The sequence below is a fragment of the Styela clava genome, chromosome 1 (genome assembly GCF_964204865.1).
Source record: "Styela clava chromosome 1, kaStyClav1.hap1.2, whole genome shotgun sequence".
Lineage (NCBI taxonomy): Eukaryota > Metazoa > Chordata > Ascidiacea > Stolidobranchia > Styelidae > Styela > Styela clava.
Window position 1 is genome coordinate 11,109,136 of NC_135250.1, and position 24,758 is coordinate 11,133,893.

At 34.9% G+C, this 24,758-nt stretch overlaps 2 protein-coding genes across 3 annotated transcripts; both read left to right on the plus strand.

Moving 5' to 3' along the window:
- The first annotated feature begins 8,080 nt into the window (after positions 1–8,080).
- Positions 8,081–17,795, plus strand: LOC120340534 (uncharacterized). 2 transcript variants are annotated; one of them, XM_039408816.2, is made up of 9 exons: positions 8,081–8,299; positions 11,226–11,672; positions 12,180–12,416; positions 12,605–12,798; positions 13,003–13,173; positions 13,374–13,562; positions 13,757–13,980; positions 14,270–14,548; positions 14,666–17,795. In XM_039408816.2, exons 2-9 carry the CDS (start codon positions 11,513–11,515, stop codon positions 14,802–14,804), a joined length of 1,593 nt encoding a protein of 530 aa, XP_039264750.2. In that variant the 5' UTR covers positions 8,081–8,299; positions 11,226–11,512; the 3' UTR covers positions 14,805–17,795. The 2 variants fall into 2 exon arrangements, with proteins under 2 accessions (XP_039264750.2, XP_039264758.2); XM_039408824.2 differs by lacking the exon at positions 8,081–8,299 and having other exon boundaries at positions 10,953–11,672.
- A 2,014-nt stretch (positions 17,796–19,809) lies between these two features.
- Positions 19,810–23,428, plus strand: LOC120340547 (histone-lysine N-methyltransferase Smyd1-like). Its single transcript, XM_039408835.2, has 10 exons — positions 19,810–20,062; positions 20,293–20,532; positions 20,887–21,044; positions 21,133–21,250; positions 21,423–21,561; positions 21,708–21,835; positions 22,007–22,106; positions 22,290–22,420; positions 22,616–22,690; positions 22,813–23,428. The coding sequence occupies exons 1-10, from the start codon at positions 19,889–19,891 to the stop codon at positions 22,972–22,974; spliced, it is 1,425 nt and encodes a 474-aa protein (XP_039264769.1). The 5' UTR covers positions 19,810–19,888; the 3' UTR covers positions 22,975–23,428.
- Positions 23,429–24,758: the final 1,330 nt, after the last annotated feature.

Sequence of the window (24,758 nt, forward strand, 5' to 3'; positions counted from 1 at the left end):
GCGTGGTGCGTGTACTGTATGTGAATGTATGGAGCATAAACGCTGTCGGTTCTGGTTTATATCCACATTGTACGAAATAAAAGTCAAAAACATAAGTAGTACCATTGGCTACTTCTCTCAACACTCTTCGTAGTGTAAATGTGACACCCGGTCAAATCTATTCAATGGCAATACAACCAGACCAATTTTCATTCAGTTACATTTGAACAGCATGTGTCTTAAACGTCAATTTTGATCATATCTGGATATTTGAGATGTGCGCGTGGATTACAACACCACCTATAACAAGTATAGTTGCGAACTGCATGTCACCCCACATTCCTAATCGGACACGTTAGTGGACATAACGATCGTTTCAATAATGAGTTGTTGTTGTTATTTGACACTTTTTGGACACCTAGTGGAAAACCTAAAAAGTCGCTTTTCTCTTTGAAGACTGGACCAATTGCTCTGAAATTTTGTGGTTGAAGATCAAAATTATCTTCAGAAGGGTATTACTTTCATTTATTTCAAACATTCCTGATAGCATTGTGGGATTTTTTTTTTTTTTTTTTTGACACGTAATGGATTTGTTTTTCTTGTTGTTTTTTTGATCACGTGCTCATCGAACGTCGGTGGTGTGTAACGAAATTCTTGCTAATGGGGAGTGGCGAACAGCGCCGTAGGTACCGGTAGCGTCAAAGGTAAGGACTGCTTCGCTTAGATTAACGTGTCCATTATTTGAACATTGCTCTCTTATATTTCCCAAATGATGGTGGTAAACAACTGGTTGAAAATGCACGCTAACATAAAGTGCATGACCGAATAAAGATTGGTCCCTGCAAAGCGATTGATAGATTTGTGATAAATAATAAACCCTAAGTAGCCTACCACCGTTACCATTAGATTGGAATAGTTTATTCAATTGGGTAAATTCCACATCACATAGCATGGACAACTACTTTACTCCTGATATAAATTTTGTGTATCGGATACTAGTTCTATATTAAGTCGAAGGGCAAACATTCAACATTGAGCAGGACGAAGCCAGATTTATGAATACAGCTGTTTCATAGTCCGTTTGGCTCAAAGTTGAACTCTAAATTTATTTTACTCTTACATTCTGCTAATGAAACTACGAAGAGAAGATTGTAGATAAATAAAGCCTCCCTGTACAATGATTTGAATGGAATAAGAGAGTTTATGCTATCTACTCTGAAGCAGTCCATATATTATCTGAAATTATAGGAGTTTTAGTGTATAAAAAGGTATAAAAACAAAAGATTAAAAATTTATTTAATTTCAATCATAAAATTTTATCAATACTCATTTTGCTTTCACATATATACAAGCCGATATATCGAAACACACGTTATGCATCTTCACAATTTAGTCGTATTTACTTGTGTATTAATCGACCTAGTACGTCGTATTTTGTCCTAATACAGGGGTCACCAACTTTTTTGACCGCGGGCCGGATATGACTTAAACTGTGTTGAAACGGGCCGGACAAATATTTTTGTCAATGCAATACAATAAATTCACAAAAGTTGGGAAATCTATGCAGTTTATTCAACAATATATATTCTATATTTCTGAAGACTTGAATATTAAATTCTATTTATATCGCAGAATATAGATCGAGAACATTCTAGGAAAACAAATATACAAGATTTCTATATGTAGACAACTACCCTGAGTTTAGCTGTTATCAAAACGTTGCAGTCATGAATTAGGAATGTTACTAAATCCGCTTTTTCTCTCCAAAAAATGTACGCATCACGTCTGCTAAGTACCGTTACGCCGTGCCGAATACCGCTCATAAAAACGACTACGGACTGCTTGCTGTAGCATGGAATTCCATGAAATTTTGAAATAATTTAGATAAAATAAACAACTATTATCTGGTATTTGATTTTTTTCATTAGCGCATAAATTTCCCAACATTCGGAGCTTTTAAAAATTACGCTCCATTTATACGTAGTACAGATTAATGATATTGTCTATGGACACCAATAAAATTTATGTGGACGTGTGTATTTCATTTCTAACTTGATACTTACCAATTTTTATGAAATTTGTACAATCGAAACATCGTTAAATATTACCGACAATGAACCACTGTCAAACTAACGTGCACAACACCAGCGTATATATGCGACAATCTTTCGGCGGTATCAAGACCGTTGACAGAATAAAATCCTGAAATAGTCTCAATATTCGCATGTGACGCAGATCGAAAGACTAGTGATTGATATGTATTCTTTTTTCATATTTATTACAGTTCTTATGAAAAAAGTAATGAAATCCTTATGGAAAGAATTGGCCTGTCTGGTGGTACTAAAATTCCGATATTTCTTGATCGTTTTTTTATAAACTTGGTATTGTTTTCTTATTTTCACTCAGATCCACCGGCGCAGTTTTTATTTAAATCGGATAAACTTTAATTTTTTGTAACATACCTACATGAATATCCGCTATAAAGCAGTACAAAAGTTGGTGTGACTTGTGAAATTGGAGCAGTGCGCGAGGGATTACAGTACTGTTAGCGCAACATGCACATTCGACGTTCATTTTAGCACAAGCAACGTAAACAGTTTCGTCGAAAGCACGCGCCACGAGTGCATCTTTCGCAGAAAACGTCGCGTAATGGTAGAGAATTTTAGCCTATTTTGTCACAGCTATTTCTAGACTAATTTTTCATTACTACTATTAAAACTACAACTCCCAAGGAGGCAAATAAGGATTGACGCATTTGATTCATACTTAAATTTCCCAAACACAACCAAAAACTAACGAATAGCATTGAAAATCGCAAAAGCGAAGTATTGTTTACAACCACGACTGAAAATCTGTCAGGGTTGACAAAACAAAAGTATTTAAGCGGATGCGAAAGGGCCTATTATTACGTCACTTTTTTGCATCTTGGTGATTGGCCAATGTTACGAAATAAACAAGAAAGACGATGCTCGAGGAAAATTTCCCGCCATTTTTGCGTGTTATTGCGGGCCGGATAAAATGACGCCGCGGGCTGGATCCGGCCCGCGGGCCGTAGTTTGGTGACCCCTGTCCTAATATACGAAGCAGTTGCTCGCGACTGCACAGACATTGCAGCGTAGACCACACGTCTCAAAAAAACTGTGCAAGACGTGCGTCGATGTAATCTGCCTAACGTTTACTTCAAGCTTGTCATCATGACTCATTTGTTAACTGTTGTCATATTTACGATATTGTTGAATTAACGGATGACCTGAAAATTTGAGAAAAACTAATTTTTGGTATCGTACAGGGAAATTACGTAAACAAAGATAAGATACTTCCTGTAAGTATCCTGTATTTTATCTATAGAAGATAAATTTCAATGTTTGATTATGATCAAATTGTTAAAAAAATAATTTCGGTAAGCACTAATCATACAACTGAAATTATCTTCGAAAGTATGTACTGAATGCATTGAAGTATTATTTGAATAATACATGGACAAGTACAATTCTATGAAATCCAGAAATTATCGCTAACCCTATTTTGAAAGAAATGGAACTACGCATACATGTGATGTAATTGGCTGTTACGTTTCATTGAGTGTTGTTGTCTGTGGATTGGACTAGCTGAATGTCAACTAATTGTGAATTTGTGACTAATAACATTCATGGTCAAGTGAAATTTTAACTGCGCTACGAGAATAGACAAATTGAGAGAAAAGAAATCAAAATAGTGATTCATAAAAACGATGCACGTATTGGATTGTTTATCGAAACACAACCAGGAGCTCAAAGTTTTACTAAACATGTTTGTAGGTGAACGCATTGCATCATTGTTTTTTCAATTAAATGTACATTGGCAAAACAAAAATTATTGCGCATCAACCACACAATTAACTTTACAAAAGGAACATTTGAGTACGTTAATAAATTGCAAAAGATGCATACCGTATTCCAGTATAATTATTATTCTTTTGTGCTATCTAAAACACAGCAACAAAAAAGGAAGAACGGGAATATACAAATTTCATAAACTTCTGAGAGATGAAAGTTTGTAGCAGTCTGTCAGTAGCTGATGGAAAATGTTTTTTTTTTTGTAAAAGATTTCCAAATTATCATTTTGAATTGATATCGGTTTTTGCATTTCATAAACTACAGCCACTAATTGATCATAGAAGACTTAACAATCATCTTCTGTGTGGGCTGGGTAAGTAACCTTCTTTAGCGTATCAATAGTTCAAAGTTTAATAATAACATCGAATTCTCTACAGATATTACATTGTTATCACTTCAGAGTCACATAAACTGCTAGTGCAGCCAGAAATTTACCACGAAGTTAAGTAATTGAAACATGAATTTAAAAGTACAAGACCGGATAGAAATTGACCCGGGCCATCCGACTTTATATTAGTTTAATTAGTTATACATGTGCAGCGGATACGTTGGAGTGGTCCTTATTTAAGAAACGTATGATGTGTGAAATTTATCTCTAAAACTATTAAAAAAATATTTTATGAAGTACATAAATTACTTTGTTACTACACATCAACACATTTTGGATTTCAAACGGACACTGGATGTTCTGAGATGCGCTTCACAACATGTTGTTTGTTCTCTGCATCAATCAAAGCAAAGTACAAATAATTCGCGGTTGAAACCATGAGCAGACAAGCCGTCTGAAGTTGGAAAGAGCATTGAGTCATTTCGATAAACTGAGAGAATCTGAAATGGTCAAGTACAAAACTTTAAAAACAATTGGTTTGTTTATCGATAGCAAATACATTCAGGAAGCTAAAGAATAATACTAAACATGTTTGCCGGTAAAATCATTGCATCATTGTTATTCTCAAGTGATCAATTAGGCATGGGAATGACATGTTCTATACCTGGTAGCTGTGGAACAGTTGAACAGAACATTGGGTATTTCACAATTTTGCTCCATGAAACACGGCTTTGTTCAAACGCATACGTACCCTTTTGCTCCCGAAAATTTTCACAGCAAAAGCATACTCTTCATAACATTTTCATATGCTGTTCTACAAGTACAGGCATTCACTCGTGTAGTTGCAGATTTGACAAGTTTGTCTCAATATCCGATTCATCCGCTTTGATGATCCTTGGAAATTTTCAATTAAAAACTTGTTTTGCCAAATGAAATTGTACGTCAAACTAATTTGAACTTGACTCGTACATGTGGCCTATTCAATTTTCCAACGCCCGAAGGGTGACGCGGTTCCACAGAACACTCAATGACGAACATTGATGTTTATTGTCAACTGACGAAATACATCATTTATGGGTATCTACCATGCCATTACTTCAATAACCTACGTGTTTTCGATAAAAGCGTCGTACGGTGGCAGGGCCGGCCGAGTGCCGGTATATGTTAGCAAACCAATATTAAATAGTGAGTCATCGCCGGTAATCAGCATGAACTACACCTGAGGTGTTCAGTCGTGTAATGTTTTTGCAGACACGCCGTCTAGTTACCGGTAGTTGAAGAAACTTTTTTCGTTTTGTTCGTATCTCTAATACTTGTCTAATCCCTTTGTTTATTGGATGCTTGTCTTCAGACGTAATTGCAAATAAGTGGTACGGTATGTAATGCTACTTGTCGTTATACAATGAAATGTCTTGGTTCTCATGGAAGTCACCCTTTTGCGCAATCCAGTTCTTATACCAATACTTATATCAAAAAATTTCGTAGCGATCACTTGCGAAGTGATTGGAATTTTGCTTTCAATATTTTTAGAAATTAATTAATAATTCTAACATGATGTGCATGATGACATGTACACCACACCCTGCGTAGGCTTAGAGGTCAATATTTGAAGATTTTTCTCAGAACCTGTTTAATTTACCACGCTATTCTTTGTCGGGTAACAAATGATGTTGTGTTTTTGTTTGAAAAAGTTATATCAATAGTTCAAAGTTTATTACTAATGAAAAAAAAAAATTCGTTACGATTTCACGACGTTATCACCTTGATGTCAAAATGAATGTACGGATCCAACATGAAATTTGAAATATATTTTAAAGACCTTTCTCTTGAATTTGCTAACATATGCGAAATTAAATTTTGAGAAAGTATTTGATCAAAATTCAACAGTTTAGCCCTCTGTGTGTCAAACCTCATTAAGTAAGGAAAATCTCTATTTTTTACGAAATAAGCAATATGGGAAGAAATGACTTCATTATTTGACTTATTTTTGCGTTTTCGTGATTATAGCAGCCTAATTTCACCACCAGCCAGCAATGAAGAAGTAAAATACCTATCAAATGAATAAATATTTAATTGAATTACCATTTAATACTCCCTTGCTCTTATATTTGGCACGGTAGAAAATTTCGCCACAAGGTAATGATAATGAAATGCGTCTGAAACTCCTCATTTTTATCTTCTAAAACGTGGTATTAGTCAGTTATGAACTTTGTAAGCTGGTGCAAATGATTTAACAGTCGGCTTATTATTCTGCGTAGGTGTTCTTCATTTGTTTTGTATGACCTTGTAGTAAGCTCAAACGACTGACCTGAGTAGTTGTACAAACAAAATATGGTTGGGAAGTGATCTTTAAGTAATCTTTAAATTATTGCTTTCGATTCAACGCGTGAAGAATCTGGCAGTACCACCACCGGACAATTGCCCGATCTATATTCTCTGGAGAATTATATTACTAGGCCAATATTTTGGTTAATGCAAAGTAAAACATAAAAATAATTAGGTCTATTTAAATCTTCATATTACAAAATTTCCAAAAGCTTCGTGACTATGGGCTTAGGGGCCGATTTATGAATGAGAATTTTTAAGCTAGATTGCTCAACATAATAATGAGAAAAAACGAGCCAATACACCCCGTTTGCCACGACTTTTGGGATCAATACTTTGCTAGCATAACACCCAGCGTCTATAAAAGTTTACTACGGATGTTATTTGTAGAAGTAAAACATATGACAAATATTCGTATCACACAACGATATCCAATGCAGCAGTTCTAATAATCAAAATATTCTATCGGAATCACGGTTTAATGCAAATTTTATTGAGTTATTAATGTATTGAATTTTTCGTAATGTACGTAAGACAAAACTAAAAATATACCAGCAATTGACATTCATTTTAAACGTAGTAGGGTGAATAAACAAAATTTCCTGTTCTCGCCTGTGGATAAAAGGTAGAACAAATATTGTTACGTATTTGCACAATCATCCCAGTAATTTTCAACGTTCGAAACAACGATCATTATTGTGTATAAATGTGTTAATTAGTTCTTCTTTACATTATACATATTTGCTCTTAGCGAGGAAATGTCGGATCAAGATACTTAGACAAGTGTACATTGAATTGCTTTGTTGTTCAAAAACAGAACTTCTAAACTATACGTAGAAATATAAGTCAGGAAAATCTTCGATAAAATTCTTTTATGGACTACTTTGGAGGATGACAAATAAGAAAACCTGATAAAATAGCTGATTATATTGATAATAATTTTTCAACTTTGTTAGGCAAGGATCGCTATATTATACATTATAAACAAAACCACAAACAAAGAAGTAATTTACCATCAATAAATCATCGTCATGACTATAGATTAAAATAAAAGACATTCAATATAAATATCTAAAATTGCATGGGTATAGATGACCAGCATATTTCTATTTCGAGACAATTTTTCAAAGTTATCATTGGTGCAATTTCGTTTTGCTATAATTTTGTTCGGTAGTCAACCACACCCAATTATGATGCCAAGTCAATTTTCATATTCAGCTTCCGTTGACATAAGCACTTGGTGATGAACTGCACCCCGTAAAGTGGAAGATTAATTTCCCCTGAATTCAAAGATGTGAATATTATTCTTTCAGTGCCTTCCGGCGTATGATAAGAAAATCAATCAAATTGTTGCGACATATATACAATTGTCTTCATCCATTGTTCGTTAGCGACAAGACGCGAAATTAAAGTTTGTTTTGAAGGTGCCAAAATTCAATCTTGAAGTCTTTGAAGGATATACTTAATCTGATCGTAATTTATGTAGATAAATCGGCAGCTGACGTCACAGGATAGCGCTAATTAGACTAAGGGGCATTGGAAGTTAGAGCTGTTCGGTCAGTCATTAAGCGACCAAAAGCTGTAAAATCTGACAGTCTTCTAGAATCTATTCAGGTCTAAGCAGCCCATTTCTTAGAGTTGACGTCAGTAAACATATGCCAGATTTAACTTGATAGTGAGACTTGAAGTTGAGTAAAATTGTATGGAGGTGTCAAATGAGGTAGCGTGTTTTATGTCTTTCTTATCGGTTTTCTGCAACGTTTTGTAACATGTTCGAAAATTCGTAATGAGTGTAAGTATTTTTTATAGATTATATCTATTTGCTATAGAATAATAATCATTTTATATCATGTATTGTCAGTACAACATTTCACAGTTTTGTTTTCATTACTAATTACTGCCCCGGGCAAGTTTCCAAGTCATTGTTTGGATTTTCGTGTCATTGTTGATAACTTTTCCAATCGACCTCGATCACGTTTGACAATGGAAAACAAGCGTGGTTGTATTCATTATAGAGGGAGAAACTAGCTTACAGTTGGCTCACAAACTTTTGCGAATGCAGCGTTATTCTGCAATAATTTAAAGAGCATTGCATTGACATACTATTAACATTGGATGGTCAAATGACGCTGCTATTCAACAGTAAATAGTGGGCCAATTCCGTAGTTGGCTAGCTACACAGCAATCATGCCTAGCAATAACGACGGTTAACGCTTCATATTATTCAATATATATATATGGCTTTGGTTAATTATTATGACTATTTGAATCGTGTTGCCGAATGTTTATAACAACAAAGGTGTAGAATCCGATTCGAAAAAAATAGAATATTTAATAAAACTCTCGATTGACTATGATCTAATTTCGTGAAGTATCGGGTCGAAAATTTTTAGACTAGTCATAATTCTACGTATTTGTATTACCGAGAAATTGAAATATTATTTTAAATCCGTGGTGTTTTTAAGATTTCTTCATCCGGCTTGTTCTAAATAAAAGGATTCAATTTCAATATTTGAGTAGCGATTTTATATTAAAACATAACCACCGGTTACCTCTTTGAATCAAGTAATAACACAATACTTTTTGCAACGCTACTTAAAAAATCGTTGAACTTGGCTTCAAAAATAACCTAGTAAAATAGCATTGGTCAGTGTCAAATAGTTAACTGTCCCTTCCATCAACTAAATTGCCCCTGGATTTGTGCCTAAAATTTTAAATTTATTTTAAATTTTGAGAAAGTATTTGATCAAAATTCAACAGTTTAGCCTCTATTTGTCAAACCTCATTAAGTAAGGGAAATCTCTATTTTCTACTAAAATTATTTTTAGTTCTAGCCGAACTTGATTCGGCTGACAACTTCATCTCTATTCTAAAAAATAAACCTAATCCATATATTACCAAGTATTCAAACTCAGATAATGATACTGATACAACTTTTACAAAAAGTTACTTTTACTGATACAAAAAGGCCATTGTCTCCATGTACGTCGCGTTTTATTTATTATGCTGACTTTTTTTTTTCAAGTATTCTTTTGCTAGCTTGAGGTGTATGTATCCACCTTGGATCCAATTGGATCAAATTGAAAACAAAAAAAACTTAATTTTCCAAATCTTCTTTCAGAAAGTTGTCGTTTTCTGTGTGAATAATTAATTTCACTTTAAAAGGTTAGAAAAATGTATTACCTACATTTAGATAATAAAAAAACGTACAAAATACTACAATTATTGTTAAGCGTTCGAGGGCCGCATTGGAAGCGCTCGGGGGACGCATGCGGCCCGCGGGCAGCAAGTTTGACACCCCTGTCTTAAATAATGCTGTAATTTGGCAAAGTATCGTCAAGTAATATTTTTCTCATTAGAAGATTCAACCTGTGGGCCCAGTTTAAACTCGATTAAAGTTTTTCTCTTTACTCCGGAGTTTAATATGTATTTTTACTCAGCTCTACTCGCATTTTCGGCGTTAGGGTTAATGACACACCTCCACCCACTTTTGCTTTTTCTTCCGTTTATCTTTAAGAAACAACAATTACCTATAGCTAACAACATCTACTTTAAACTAAACTAGAAGTACAAAGTCCAAAGGTCGTCTCTATAACTATGTTTCATAGATTCAAATTGAATAATTAAATAGAATTAGATAGAAAATTAACGACTTGCTCGTTGTACATTTCAATGAGGTTTTAATTATATTTTAGGATAGTCGTACCTCCTTTACACAATCCTAGAATTGGTTCCGTTTCGAACAATATATAAGACTTTGTCAATCAAATCCAAAGTGCATCAACTTTAAGCTACGCATCCGTTTCAAGAAAAAATGGTTTTAAGGGGAAATAATCTGCAAATTATGCTTTCAACGTAAACTGAGACAGACTAGAATTAAAAACCGTACTGATCATTTTCTCAAAGGGGTCAAGTGCAATACTGCAAAGGTGAACACAATCAATTGCCTAATGTACAGGAGAATTTGTTTCCAAGTTGAGCACCAAAAATAATTGTATCTCATTGGGCAATTACGTTCAGTTGGTGTGTGTAGCACGCTTTGGGTAGTTTAAATTTATTTGATTTTTGTATATGGTACGGAAAGTTTAACACCGCATTATGAAATATCAAATGAGTTTTCGTTTGATTTGTGCTACTCGTAAAATTATCAATAAGATATTTATATTCGGATAAAATTTTAACACCTTAACAGTTTTATTGCCCTCTACGCATATGTCATGTTTCTTTCAAACGAGAAAACACTATAGCATATAAAATTTTGGGGTTATAAAAGTCTAGTTTTTTAGTCCAAGCCCACCATAGGCGTCCATGAAACGGCCGAAATAATCAGGAATTCTATAGCAAGCCTATGGCGGGAGTTTCATAGATCGATTTCAGCATCGTACGATATGACATATATTTACATTTCCACTATTATGATTAAACAAAACGTCCGTAGATGTAGAACCACATCCATTTAAAAATCACCAAAGTTCTAATTATATGCTCATCGTTCCCAATTTTATTTATTTGAGAAAATAACGATGACCTCACTATCCTTCAACAACCTGTTAGAATCTGACCTCGGACGACATCGTTTGTGTCATGAGGTGATGTAATTATCCGGGCTTATTTATCTCCAATGATATTAATCATATGGTTTCATAACAATGCCTTTCCTTCGTTTAATAATATTTTTGTTTTTGACCTATGTCACTTACGTTCTTTTCTTTTTACAGTATTTTCTCGTTGATAGTTTGCTAAAGAGAAAAAGTTTCGGCAGAAAAAGAATTACAATATAGCTTCCGTTTTTAAGTGAAACTTTAACAAAATGTCGCTCACAGATTCAGTTTATTGATAGAAACAATTAGTTTGTCGAGAAAAACAGCAGAATTTGAGTATATATATTGGATAATCGAAGAGTATCGCATCTCCAGTCTTGGAATTACAACAAACGTGAAGTAGGTCCTATGCTATTAATGAGGACGATTTTTCTACAACAAAAAGCAAAATATATACACAAAAAATGGGAAACAAGTACATGAAGCACGCATTTGCTTTTATAATGAAAGCAATTGTGTATATCATTCTTGGTCCTGCTATCTTGATATATTATGGATTTCTACGATGCATTCTTGCTTTGCAAATACGAAGACTTGAAATGAAAGGATGCAATGACACGCAAGGTTAAATTTTTTTTCATTTGAAACTAAATAACTAAATATTGAAATAAAATCAAACATTAAGTGGGAAATTATTTTTGAGTACTTCATTTAGATTTATTAGTAGATTACATGTAGTGTTATTTGGATATTGTATTGTTTATAATTATTTATATTGTGATTACTTTTATGAATATTTTAATTTACCTGAATTTAATGAAATAACGAGATTGCTATTAGGCTAGTTCATATATCAAAAATAGTTGTAAAAGTGGTAAAGCGTTCCAAAAAGTTTTATTTTTAATTTAACCTAGTATCTATATGTCAATATCATTCGAGTATGGCTTGTATTAAATAGCACGTCCATGCTTTCATATTGAAAAATAATTCTTTGAAACAAGGTTACCATAGCTGCTAAAATTTGAGAAAAATTCTAGTATTAGAAATGAAAGAGTGAAAAACAATTACATTTTTTCAAAAAGTAATGACGTTCATCTCTCAACTATTCAACGTATTTTAATTTTATTTTAGGTTCTCTCGGTCGATTTAGGCAAAGCACAATCATTGAACTCACTGATGTATCAAATGCAGAAAAGCTAGATTTCAAGAAAAATCGATCAATGACATACATCGATCAGGTCACTTCTGGAACGTTGTGGGAAATTTCTAGGTTCGCATGTGGGCGCCAAACAATTCCTTTAGTCTCGAACCACGTGCTGCACCACGCTTTGTTCAATTCACCATTCAGTTACGGACTAGTAAAAGAAGGTACTACTTGGAATATTAAATTGAACTATGCTCTATACTTCCACACAATGCGTTTTTATTATTTATATGTCATTTTATTTTGATATTAGAAACGTTGCCTCACATGTATGTACCAATATATCAGGCTACCGTATTATAAAGCACACTCATACTGCTACAGAATGATAGAGATCTCTTCTCAATTTCAGAAAATCCACTTTCAGAGGTTGCCTGGCATTTTTCTTTAGAGGAAATGGGGAAATACAAACTGTTCCAGGAATTTTATTGGGATGTTGAAGAAATAATGGTTTTGAAATCTGGCAAGCTAAATATTCGTGATCGTTCTGGAAAAATTCACACACCAAGATGCAAGACATGGACTCTGGCAAAGGCGCACGCTCAGGTGAAAAAGCTGAGTAGTAATCCTGAACATATTGTAGAATTTGACTAGACTTTAAAGATGATGAGCTCGATTAGAAGATTTTTGACTCTGACCAAGCGTTTGCCATATGTTCTACAGGCAATTTATATATTGAATTAATAAATGCTTTCTAAAATGATCGTTGGTTCAGCGTATTCAATAAACAAACAATAATTTTTATTGCAGGTCCAGTTGACATTCTTCGTGCCAGGATTATCACATAATCATGTACACTTTGTTTTGCCGTCCGTAATAGCTTATGAAACCCGTAAAAAACTTCCCGAAACATCGGTGTTACGACAGCTCATTGAGCCACATACGAGATTCACTCAATATATTAACCATCAAGCTCTCAACGTAAGTAATGATATTTGCTTCTATATTAAATGGTGGGGATTGGAATTGGATGCAAGAATGAGCAAAACTGACTAGGAGACCGCATTCCTCATTAAAGTTAAATCCCAGTTTTTTGTCGGTATTGCGACATAAACATCTATCTGTATAATCCGAAACCGAACTCTACAATCTAATCTCTAAATGACGTACTTGATTTTTAGAAAAGTATTTCATCCTGCAACACCAGAAGTTTTTCTGATCGTCTGTTTCGCCCTTGGCTGTGTATGCCAGTTGATAACGATGAATTTATCAAAGGAATTGCGAAAAAGTGCGAGCAGTTTTACTCAAAAAATAACTGCATGGTTCCAAAGCTTGAAGATGATATTCCATATCAATCATTTTTGAAAATGGTAATGTCTTTACATCTTTTGATTTAAAATACATCTATTCGTTAGTTTTCAGTTAACACTTCAATATGCTCGCTCCAGCTTATTAAATATCAAAACATTTTCATTGCGTAGATTGGTTCAGTCAGCAAACATATCTCATTTAAAATGGTTGCGAATATTTTTTTTTGAAAAATAAAATTCTTCTATGTTTTCAGTACTACGCCATTTTTCACAAATACGTCAGCGATTTAGCACCATTTCTCAAAAGCGATTACGAGATTTTACGAAAAGCAATGGCGGAACATATTCCCGGAATACTCAATCAAAATATGATCGATGTTCTAGTTGGTTTTCTTTGGAACTCCGCTGTTGTTCATTTCGCCGACCACGAAACGTATCTTCAGCAATGGGCACGAAAATATGGTTGCATGGGCATTCGGTAAGTAAGTTAGCCGCGTTTGCAATAAAAATGAAATCTAATTCTCTAAAGGGTGTTAAAGATAACTAATGATACGCCAAATTAGGCATTCACAATCTCATTAAGTTAAGATTTCATTACCAATACATCGCAGAATCGTTTCATTTTAAAGTTTATGGCACACGTACTACGTAAGATATTTGATCGTAAGCAGAAGACGTATATAATTAGTTATTCAGTTTTATTGTCTATAGTCTCCTATTATGCTTATTTCTCGCATGTTTATCAATATCCACTACTTGTTATCCAGAATCCCTCTCGTGACACCGCATGCCAAAGATAAAGAAGTTGAAGTCAACACGATAAGTTCGGGAAAAATCAACGGATCTTTCAACTCAGACTGCATTTCTGCATATAAGAAAAATCACCAAAACAGCAACGATGTCATTATTGAAACATACCATTATTCAAAAGAAGATGGTTCACGATTTTTCCGTTCAATTGACATATGCAGGACGAGATGTTTTTTACGTACGTTTGTGCAGTACAATGAAAATCCGAAAGTCAATATGAAACTATTTGATACTGAGTAAGTGCACCTAGTTTTCAAGCATACATCGATATTAATCGTTTGTGCTTATAATTAAATGTGAACGATTACAGCGCATTGTTTCAGTAATTGAAAATACTATTTGTTTATATCTAGGTATGCCTTTACGGACTCGGCGGTGAAACGTACTGCTGCCAACTTTTTGATGGAGTTACGCGACCTGAGCTCAATACAGCGACAGCGGGGCGAGGCAATTGTGAAGGGTGAAAATTTCATACGAAGCGTCTGTTTCTGAAGATGACACAACGTAGCTTTCACACGAGAACAAACAAGTTCCGAGCGTACGCTGCTCGCCGTAGTCTGGAAATGGGAGCGCAGCTATATTCTGGAATGATCAATCAGAATCAATGATTGACACTGACAGAATAGAATCATTCAAACTGGCACTTTCGACATCCCATAGATAAAAGATGCCTGTTGAGGGCTAACCTAATAAATGTATTTTCTTGCCACAAAAAGCCAGCAAATATTGACAACAAGTGATCGTTAGAGGCAGCGTGTATGTGTGTATATATATATGCTTATTGCTTACCTATTTGTGATGCAAAATGCTGAATGAATATAAAATAAATTAACGAGTTTGTATACAATATACACGGAACTGTGAGTAATATATATGACGGGTAATGATCAAGACTATTTTGCAGGGCTGTGGGCTTGCGGAAGCGTTAAATGAGCAAAATTCAGCTGATTACCGTTTAAAATGCTACCAACTAGACACGCGGACAGGCTGTTAGATTGGTCAGTGTCATATAAATGCAGTTGGTTGTTAATACCAGTGAGCTATACATAGACAAGGTAGAGATAGATACCCAGCGATCACTCGTAAAGCTGCGAGTGAACTGGCAATAATAGCAATACCAAACAAATTGCATTTGACAGGCAGTATGATTTCACCAGAAACTTTCTTTACAAGAATTGCTCATAATGGAAATTTAAATGCCAATAAACCGTCTATCTTCAATGCCGTCAGTGACATTTTAAAGTGTTGTTAACTTTCTAAATTAATAATAATATCACCGTTGATTACAATGGATGTTTAGAAAGCGGATATATTGAACTTTTAACTACTTCGGTATTACCCGCATTATATCTTCACTTCTTTTTCTTAACAAAGAACAATATTTTTCGCTTGCGGCATTCCGACTTTCGCTTGCCAAACAGTGTAGCTTGTGACACATAAGTATTCTAGGAACAAGAAGGATATAATGTAAAAATAGCAGCGGTAAAAAGACAGTGTATAATAAAAGACAACTAATAGCACCAAATGGAGGTTTGATTATTCTTTGCTAAAGATCTAGTTCATGACGAAAAAATTAGAATTGCTGAAACTTTATAAGACTCTCAAGAAATATTTACTTTTCAGCAATCGAAATGACCACATAATGGACAGCTACAAATATGTAGATAGATGGTGTGAAGCGCGCGAGAACCACTACATGATACTTATGAAACTATCCAATGAGGAAAGTAAGCAGTTAAGGGAATGCGATTATAGGCATATTACTACTGTAGAACAGTATGCAAGCCCACTTTTGTACCAAAATTCCAGGTTGGCATTGCGATATTTAATCCCAGCTATTAACAAGCGCGATAATTAGCTAATAAGAGCAATTAAATTCTGATCGACTTCCCGAGTTCCGATTAACTCGATAGTCTTGAAGCACCTTAGTAAGGAGAAAATTTTAGTTAAATCTATGTCATGTCTGCTGCGTGCGGTAACTGTATAGAAGGCCAAAACGAGCTATCGTATGCGAAATCTTTTTTGGGACGGGAAATGATGTTGCAGTCGTAAATTTAACAGTAACGAATACTGTAGTTTGATATACAGCTGATGTAAATCCAGACGGATTGTAAAGTTAGTTAATAATGTATATGTATTGATAGACAATCGATGTCACTTTCAGCGTGTCGGTACGTGTGATTACTTACTTCCGCAGAAGTCGGTTAATTAACATCACTGCAAAGGGACGTTAAGAGTTCGTGTTTATCTGTGCCTTATATATTATTATTTATTTTCGAATTTTAGTTACACTATATGAAAATGTAGTGTTTCCAGGTAATGAGGAACAAAATGACCCCAACCGTTCATTCAGATATCGAGTAAAGTTTTAACATACCTATTATACAACTGTCTATTTCACAATTACATATGATCAATTGCTGTGTCAAATCCGTTTTATTTATACAAAACCGTGGACTCACGTACACAGATATTTCATACACCTAGGGTGAATATGTCGAATTTTGTCAAGTCACGAGGGTATGATATATATCTCCCGCAATGGACAATTTACAACTTTCGAATGTTTTTTTTTATGCATAGAATAGATTAAGGTACTATATTAAAAAAAATCATCTGTTACTACCACTCTCATATTGTACAGAGGCCTCAGGAGACTCAAACGTTTTCAAAAGTAAGCAAACGTGGTATGACTTCCTTCGTTACTCTGCGACCCACTGACATTCTTTTCACCAGCCGATTGATTGAGGAACGATTTTCTTGTGGCCCGGATAATGCTGGAATATACCATGGCTCTCGACCTATTCACGACATCATCGATGACGTCATTATAGGTATTAAAAACCTTGATGATTTTCCGTCAATCAAAGTCTTCTTGCACGACCATCAATGGCGAACCATTTGTAATCGTCGACTATATATGATGAGAGTTCTCGAATGTGAAGGAATCATTGACTTTATAAGGGTGCGGATTATTAAAAGTCCGGACAATATCTGTATAAATACCAAAGGCGAGGTCATTAAATTAAACAATGGAACGCGTAGCCGGAAACACTGGAAAAAATTAATTTGTATACCGGGCTTCAATTGCTGTTGCGGCCTTTTCGTGAGACTTCTTATGTTTATGTGGGCATTCCTTGGATCGCTTTTTTCTGTAAATAACAATACCAAGTGACTTCCCGGCAAAGAATGTTGCTTTGTCCGCCAAAAGACATTTCAGATCAATATATTTATGAACATCTTTCTTGATTGACTATGCACAAAATTACAAATATCTGTGAGTGTTCGATGAAAGGCTCTCTCGATTCATTTGGGCAATTTCTGTTATATCTTGCTAATAGTAATGTGCATTGTTCGAGGTCTGAGTTATCAATCTGTCGTGCATGGGATATCTTTATTTTCAAGTGTATGTGAAATTATATATTTAATTTTATGTGAATTTATTTGTTGCGTTTGGAAAATATTTAAATCACAACCTTTTTATTGTTTCGTACTTGATTGAGTTCTTTTACGGGTATTTCGTGAATACGTAATATTTACAGGAATACAGATATGCGATAAGAACTGTGGGCATTATGAAAGTTATCCCATGAGATTGAATAATTACGAATAATATTCACCACAGGTGTTAAATTTCAATAGTATTTCAAGCAGAACTGAAAACCGGTAGAAATTCAATGATCAGACTGACTGATGATTATGTAACATCATGTGGTTGACTCGGTTACACCAACATCAGAAATTACATAAGAACTCAGTTTAAATTAGGGGTGTGCGACATTTTTGTCGATGGGCCATTTAACGAACTTCAGACATCTAGCCCGGCCACACATAAATTTAGATTATCCATGCGGAAAAGACGAGAAGAAAATGCGGCTATTGCTCAGGCTTACAGTAATGACGGCACGGGGCAAAATGACAAAATATTTAATGCAGCGACACGAGCAGCAAATATTATGTGTTTTAACCACGTGAGCGACATTTTAAACAGTACCTGTCGGATTTGGATTTTATGCTTGATGGGGTAAATCTGAGTGTTGTTAAGGACATACAAAATGGATTGGCAGGCCGGGTTGTGGCCCGCGGTCCACCCGTTGCACATCTCTGGTGTAAATGGTTTGATCATATCCTTGAAATAACACTCCGAAACTCCGAACGATTTGATGCAAGCAGAGCCGTTGCTTGATTCGAGTTACAAAATTCGCACAGAATAGCTTTATATGACATCCAAAACTGACATTCGTTAGGCAAATCGATTACAAATCAATCAAATCTTCATTTCAAAATACTCATATGGCACAAGTTGGAAAGAATATAAATCTGATCCCGATAAATTGATAGAAACAAGAAATAATTTTTCTCATCCAAGTTTTAAAAATACTGCTGATAATGGGAGAACATACATTATATATTGTATCTATATTATTACTTGGCAAGCGTGAGAATATATCAAAATATTTAAATTGAAACTATACGTAAAATTGTCTCACAACAATATATATAAATCAACCTAAGGGCATTTATCAGTGAATGTTCGCTTTATTATGGAATCCTGCAAGTTCGTTGAAATTCTGGCGGCGTCGTGTTACACTAGCGACATCCAGGAACGACTGACTTCCCCACCAAATTTATTGCTTCTTTCGTGGGTACCAGCATATACAATTTTGAGAAATAGCCTGTTTACTCATAGAGTATATATGAAAAATTTCAGAATTATTCTACTTTTTCTGGTTCACCTCAATCTTGGGTTACACGTGTAACCTCATCTGAGGTTTCTTCTAACTTTTTTTTTTCGTTATGTTTCTAACATGTTAACTAAAGTTCGCCAACCCAATCAAAATTAGGCTCAAAAATATACTTTAACCTGGGAAGAAAAATTCGCAGCTTTCGAATTCATAAAACTGCGAACACGCAAGAAACTTCTGGAAGTATTCCCACCTGACTCCTGCAACAAAAGGGTAAGTTTTCGCCGTTTCTTGTGAACAGCTGTAGATAAAGCGATACGCCGATTAACCCGCAAGATTACATCGACAAAAAGAGCAATCGCTTTGGAGCATGCCATTTACAATTTGTTCGCACGTCTACTACGGGTTAAAAATAGCATGCAGAGTAGTCCAATAACTGCGAACGAGTTATAGTATATATAGTGTGATGTAAAACAGACTTCATCATAAACATGGATTTGTACAGAGTTGAGTTCAGACTGTTACATAACAAAAACAAATATTTATGGAAAAGGATTGTGAATACTCCAGTTTAATATGTTTTTCGAATGTCACGTTGCTTCTGTAAGGTAGCATTGGTTTCAGAAGAGAATTAGTGACATTGATATCTCGTGGTTGCTACCAGGATAATCCATAGTAACCTATATAGCAAGTAACCTATATAGCAAGTAACTAGATGAAATAGATCGCCTTTGAGAATCATCGTATGCATAGTAAAATAGGATTAGTAATACAACATTTGAACATTACCATAATTGCTTTAGCTGTTTAGTCAAGTAAATAAAACTAAGGAATCTATTTCAGAATTAATTCTAATTTGAACAAATTAATAAATATCACCAACTGTTAAAAATGCCTCTGCAAGGAATCGAAGTTGTTGATGTTGCTGGAAAAGGACGAGGCCTGTGTGCCACACAAGAGTACCGTACCGGACAAGTTGTAATCCGATCAAGACCATATGAACACGTGATATTCAACGAGCAAGCTGATAAAGTTTGTCATCATTGCGTCCGGCAGCCAATCAGTGTAAGTAATTCAACGTTATATCCAGTGCAATCAGATACTATTATCTATGAATATAACAGGAGTAATAGTTGCGATGTTAAGAAAGCATAGTCTGAAGTGATAAAAATGCTTTTACCTCAAGCTAGAATTTTTCACGGTACTATTTCTGTTCCTGAAGTGATCCACTGAAAAATCACACCCCCAAACATGCAATTCCAACTAGTGTAAGTCCAATTATTTTTCTACTGTAGAAAGGACCAACTCACACTCCACCACCACTTCTGAAATGCGGCAGCTGTAAATTCGCGCGCTATTGCAATAAAGATTGTCAGAAAGCAGCATGGGAAGCACATAAACCTGAGTGTGCGGCCATCAAAAGGGTATTTCCAAACAAAGCGTCTGATCAGACTCGTCTCGTGGCAAGACTGTTTTGGAGAAAGCAGCGCGTAGCGGAGAATAAAATTCAAGAAGATCTCCCGATTCTAGTAGAGGTGAGCAATTTAGGAGTCATGCCGAAGCTAATTGAAACAAACAAGTTGTTGAAAATAATATGACGAATACTTGTACTAAAGTTTACCAGGCATACCTCTTCTATTTACAACATATTTTACTAAAGCCAGACGGCACACTGGTGAATACCAGGCCATGTTATAATGAATGCCAATTGCCAAGTCATATTAAAATTTGTTTACAACAAGATTCTGCTTCCCGGCAAGAAATTAATGACTTTATCTTTTCAAAGCTTCCTCGTGGCCTAGACCCAAATCACGTAAAACAAAACTTACGTATATACCATTGATCTGCCTGATGTATTCTAATCGAATTTGATCTCTTTCTTGGTATAGGAGTTGGAATCTCATGTAAAACAGCGGACCAAAGAAGAAAAGGAACAACTTGATAATCGAGTTTTTAGTTTCGGCGATTACGTCACGTATGAAGCCATGCCAGAAAGTGACGAAGTTATATATCAGTGGTTCGGTGCCGTTGATTGCAATGCTATTAGGTATATAAAATATTATATGACGATTTTATATCATATATATCTATTTTTATTGCCAATATTAAACTCAAGTAATCATATTTCGTTCCAGTTTGAATGATCAACGAGGGTTATCTGTAGTCGGAGTTGGCATATTTCTGGATGTAGCATTGCTAAATCACGATTGCAACCCTAATTGTGTTGCTGTAAATAACGGTGCCAAAGTTGAGGTACGTGAAAAACTTTTGTTCAAATTTTTCAAAGATATAGACCAGTTAAGAAGCATGTACATTCTCAGTTAATTAAAATAGTCAATTCTAAATTTCATTTTTCTCTGTACTGAGTATTATAAAAAGTTACTATTAGGATAACAACGTATAGCCTACTAAAATCTACTTACAGGTTCGATCACTTCGCCCAATAAAGCCGCAGGAAGAACTATGCATATCTTACATAGATCCGATAGACACTACTCCTGGACGACAAGAAAAACTGAAGAATCAATATTATTTCGATTGCAAGTGCGAAGAGTGCGAAAATGGTTAGATAATTGTACTAAAATACTTCTAACGATGAATGCGAGGAATATGAGATGCCTTTCACTTCGATCCTTAGTTGATTTACAAAGTTTTTGATTTCATTTATGTTTAATGCTTTATTTCTGTTATAAATATATTTTCTATTTAGGGAGTGAAAGAGAAGCTATGAAAAGTGCTCTGCTAGATGAAAATATTTTGAAAGAAAAACCTGAAGCTGAAAACTATATTATAAAAATGTCAACAGAAGCATTAAAGCGCATGGAAAACACGAAAAAGGTAATGCAGATTTTTTAAAAACCCTTTTTTGGTTTTGCGCTCATGTATGATTCTTGAAATAGAAGAACATCCTTTCCTAAGCGCTTGCGATTGGGTTCATTAAAATATTGTTGTCTATGTTTTACAATGTATCCATTTTCATTCAATTTTGTTTCATTTTGATATATTCAGTCAAGAAACTTCGAAAGACTTTACAATCAAGCACTCGGAGCTTTAAAACAACAAGATTCTGTTATTGCGGATTCACATGTGTTGAAGATAGCTGTATTGAGTAAGTAAACTGATAAATTGTATTGTTAAATTTTCGAATCTGATACTTATGCAGTTGCAATATGATTAGACGAGATATCAATTTGCATCGGTTTATATGTTTCGTAATTCCTACTTTCAATTTACCTATACATATATTTAACCATTTATTGAAACTTTAACAACTTTGTATTTGTAACTTCAGATCAATGCGTCGAAGTTTCATCTTTCCTCCGACGTCCAGATGACTCATGCATGTACGCACGACGTGTAGCAGATGCATATGAAAAAATTTTGCCAGCTATCCACCCTGTTTTGGGAATGTACTTGATGAGGGTATGTATATGGAAATAGTACCAGATAACATTTTAATGCTTATGCAAAATTAGAATTTTTGTCATATTCCTTTGCATCGAAAGTTACTGTGGTGGAAGGTAATCATGTCTGCAACATAAATAAATAACGCGTGGCGCAAGTATAGTATTTAATTTAGTTTTCGATTTATTCAATGATAATTCAATTTTCTGGCAGCTTGGTGTATTGCAATGGCAAACACAGATGAAGGAAGCGTTCGAAACACTTGGAAGAGCAGCTGGAATTATATCGGTAGGTTTTTGCTTCAGAACTTTGTTTCAGAAATTGATTCACTTTAGTAACTATAAAGAAATTTACTGAAAACACAAACAATTTTAAATATCAGGTTTCTAACGCTTAAGCCCCATTTTCAGAAAACGCATGGAGACGGACATCCTCTTTTCTTGGATATTGTTGATTTGATGAGACAGTGTCACCATGAGATGCAAATGAGTCCGGAGGTGCAGACTAAAATGAAAGCTGTCAGAAAAGAAGCAAACTTGGGAATTGGAAAAGTCGGATTGCCAAGCAATTGAAAACCATTTCTACTTCCTTAATAATACGCCTGATCGCCACTTTACTTGGTCAACCAAATGAGACAATAAAACAATTGGTGGTTTAGAATGTACATATATATCTGACCTAAAATGTGATATTTCGTTATTTACCACATACAGGTGGTAACTGGTACCACAGGTCGCATTTATTGCAAAAGCGAGTTTCACGTTTTCTTGTAGCCTCCTTGGTGGCAAAAAAAGCTTTGGGTTATATTTATTTCAATGGCGCTAATACTAGACGATATACTTAACGCCGCTGAATTTCAATTTGAATAATTGTTGCCTATTTATGATATTTTATGTAGTTTTGTTTTCTGTACATCTTTGTTGGTCAATATATTTAGTAATTTATGAATATTTGTAAATACTGATAAATGATATCAAGAACAACAGTGAAAATTAACACAATCAATAAAACTTGTTTATAGAAAAACTTGTTCATTATTTACGAATTAGCAGAATTCCTTTCATTGATACTTCGTGGCTTCATTGAGGGCAAAACTATGATTTGCATTTTTTACGGTCGGAGTGTTTTGCTGCTAAAGAACTTGTGTTAGTATGAGAGAGATATATTATATTTACATATGTGCCACTTCGGCATGCGATCTCACTCGCTTAACGTGATGCCACTCTTTGGTATGCGTTTAATCTCATAAAAACATTTTTTTAGAATTCAGTTTTCAACTAAATTCACGGAGATGACACGACCACAGAGATCGCATACCGAAGTAGCACATTTGCATAGTATTTTTGAAACAACGTAGATACAATTCCGACTTTTTTCATTTAAATAGATAAGAGTTTTGTCACAAAACCTGATAATATAGTGAATTCAATATCCTTCTCACCACAAGTGCTGGCCGCTAAGTTTAAACTTTTATGATCGCGGTAGTAATTGTTTTCACAAACGTTTCGCTACCAAAGATCAAACGAGAATATCGGTCAGAGACCGAAGACTTATCGATCGAAAGTTAGGGGATCCCCCAAAACAGAAACTGTGGTTTCGATTCGAAAAATTCTGCAAACCCAAACTGGATTGTTTTGATTAGTTTTCAGCCAATATCAGAAATGTAGGAAACAATAGCCAACTCCCCATGTCGTCGAAATACTACTCGAGGAATTTTATGAAGAATTCTGCAAATCCGAACTGGATTGTTTCGATTAGTTTCCAGCCAATAGCCTATTTCTGTATTTACCAATCCTATAGTTTGTGTCAAATACGGCGCTAACCCAGGTTGCGACGGCTATTCAAACACAGCCTAGCGATATTTTGGTGAGGAATTCTGCAACCCCGAACCTGATTTAGGGATATGGACATTGCTTAAACTTTAAGGAGTAATTATAAGTAACGAGATACGATCTCGCGGCGTGTATCCTTCGCTCTGACTCAATAGGGTGGAAAATTTCTCGAAGGAAACTTGCGCTTCGTGACGACGTCAAAGTTACAAGAGAGATATGGACAAGGCTCAAAGATTAGCGTTATCTATTTTCTATTTTCGAAACAATTCTCCAAACATTGAGGATACTTCCTTATCTGTATTTTCTAGGTCGCGAGAACGGGTTTTTACAAGTTCTCCTGAAGATCGTCCTGGCGGAATTGGTCATGTTGTGCTAGTGGCATAAATAAAATCAAAATGAAAAAATGTTAATTTTTTTTTCAGATATATTACAAAAGCTATCAAGGCAAGCTCATTGATTTTCTTTCAATAAATTTACCATGAACAAGGCTCTTGCATGCATTTGCCTATTTACCAATCCTATAT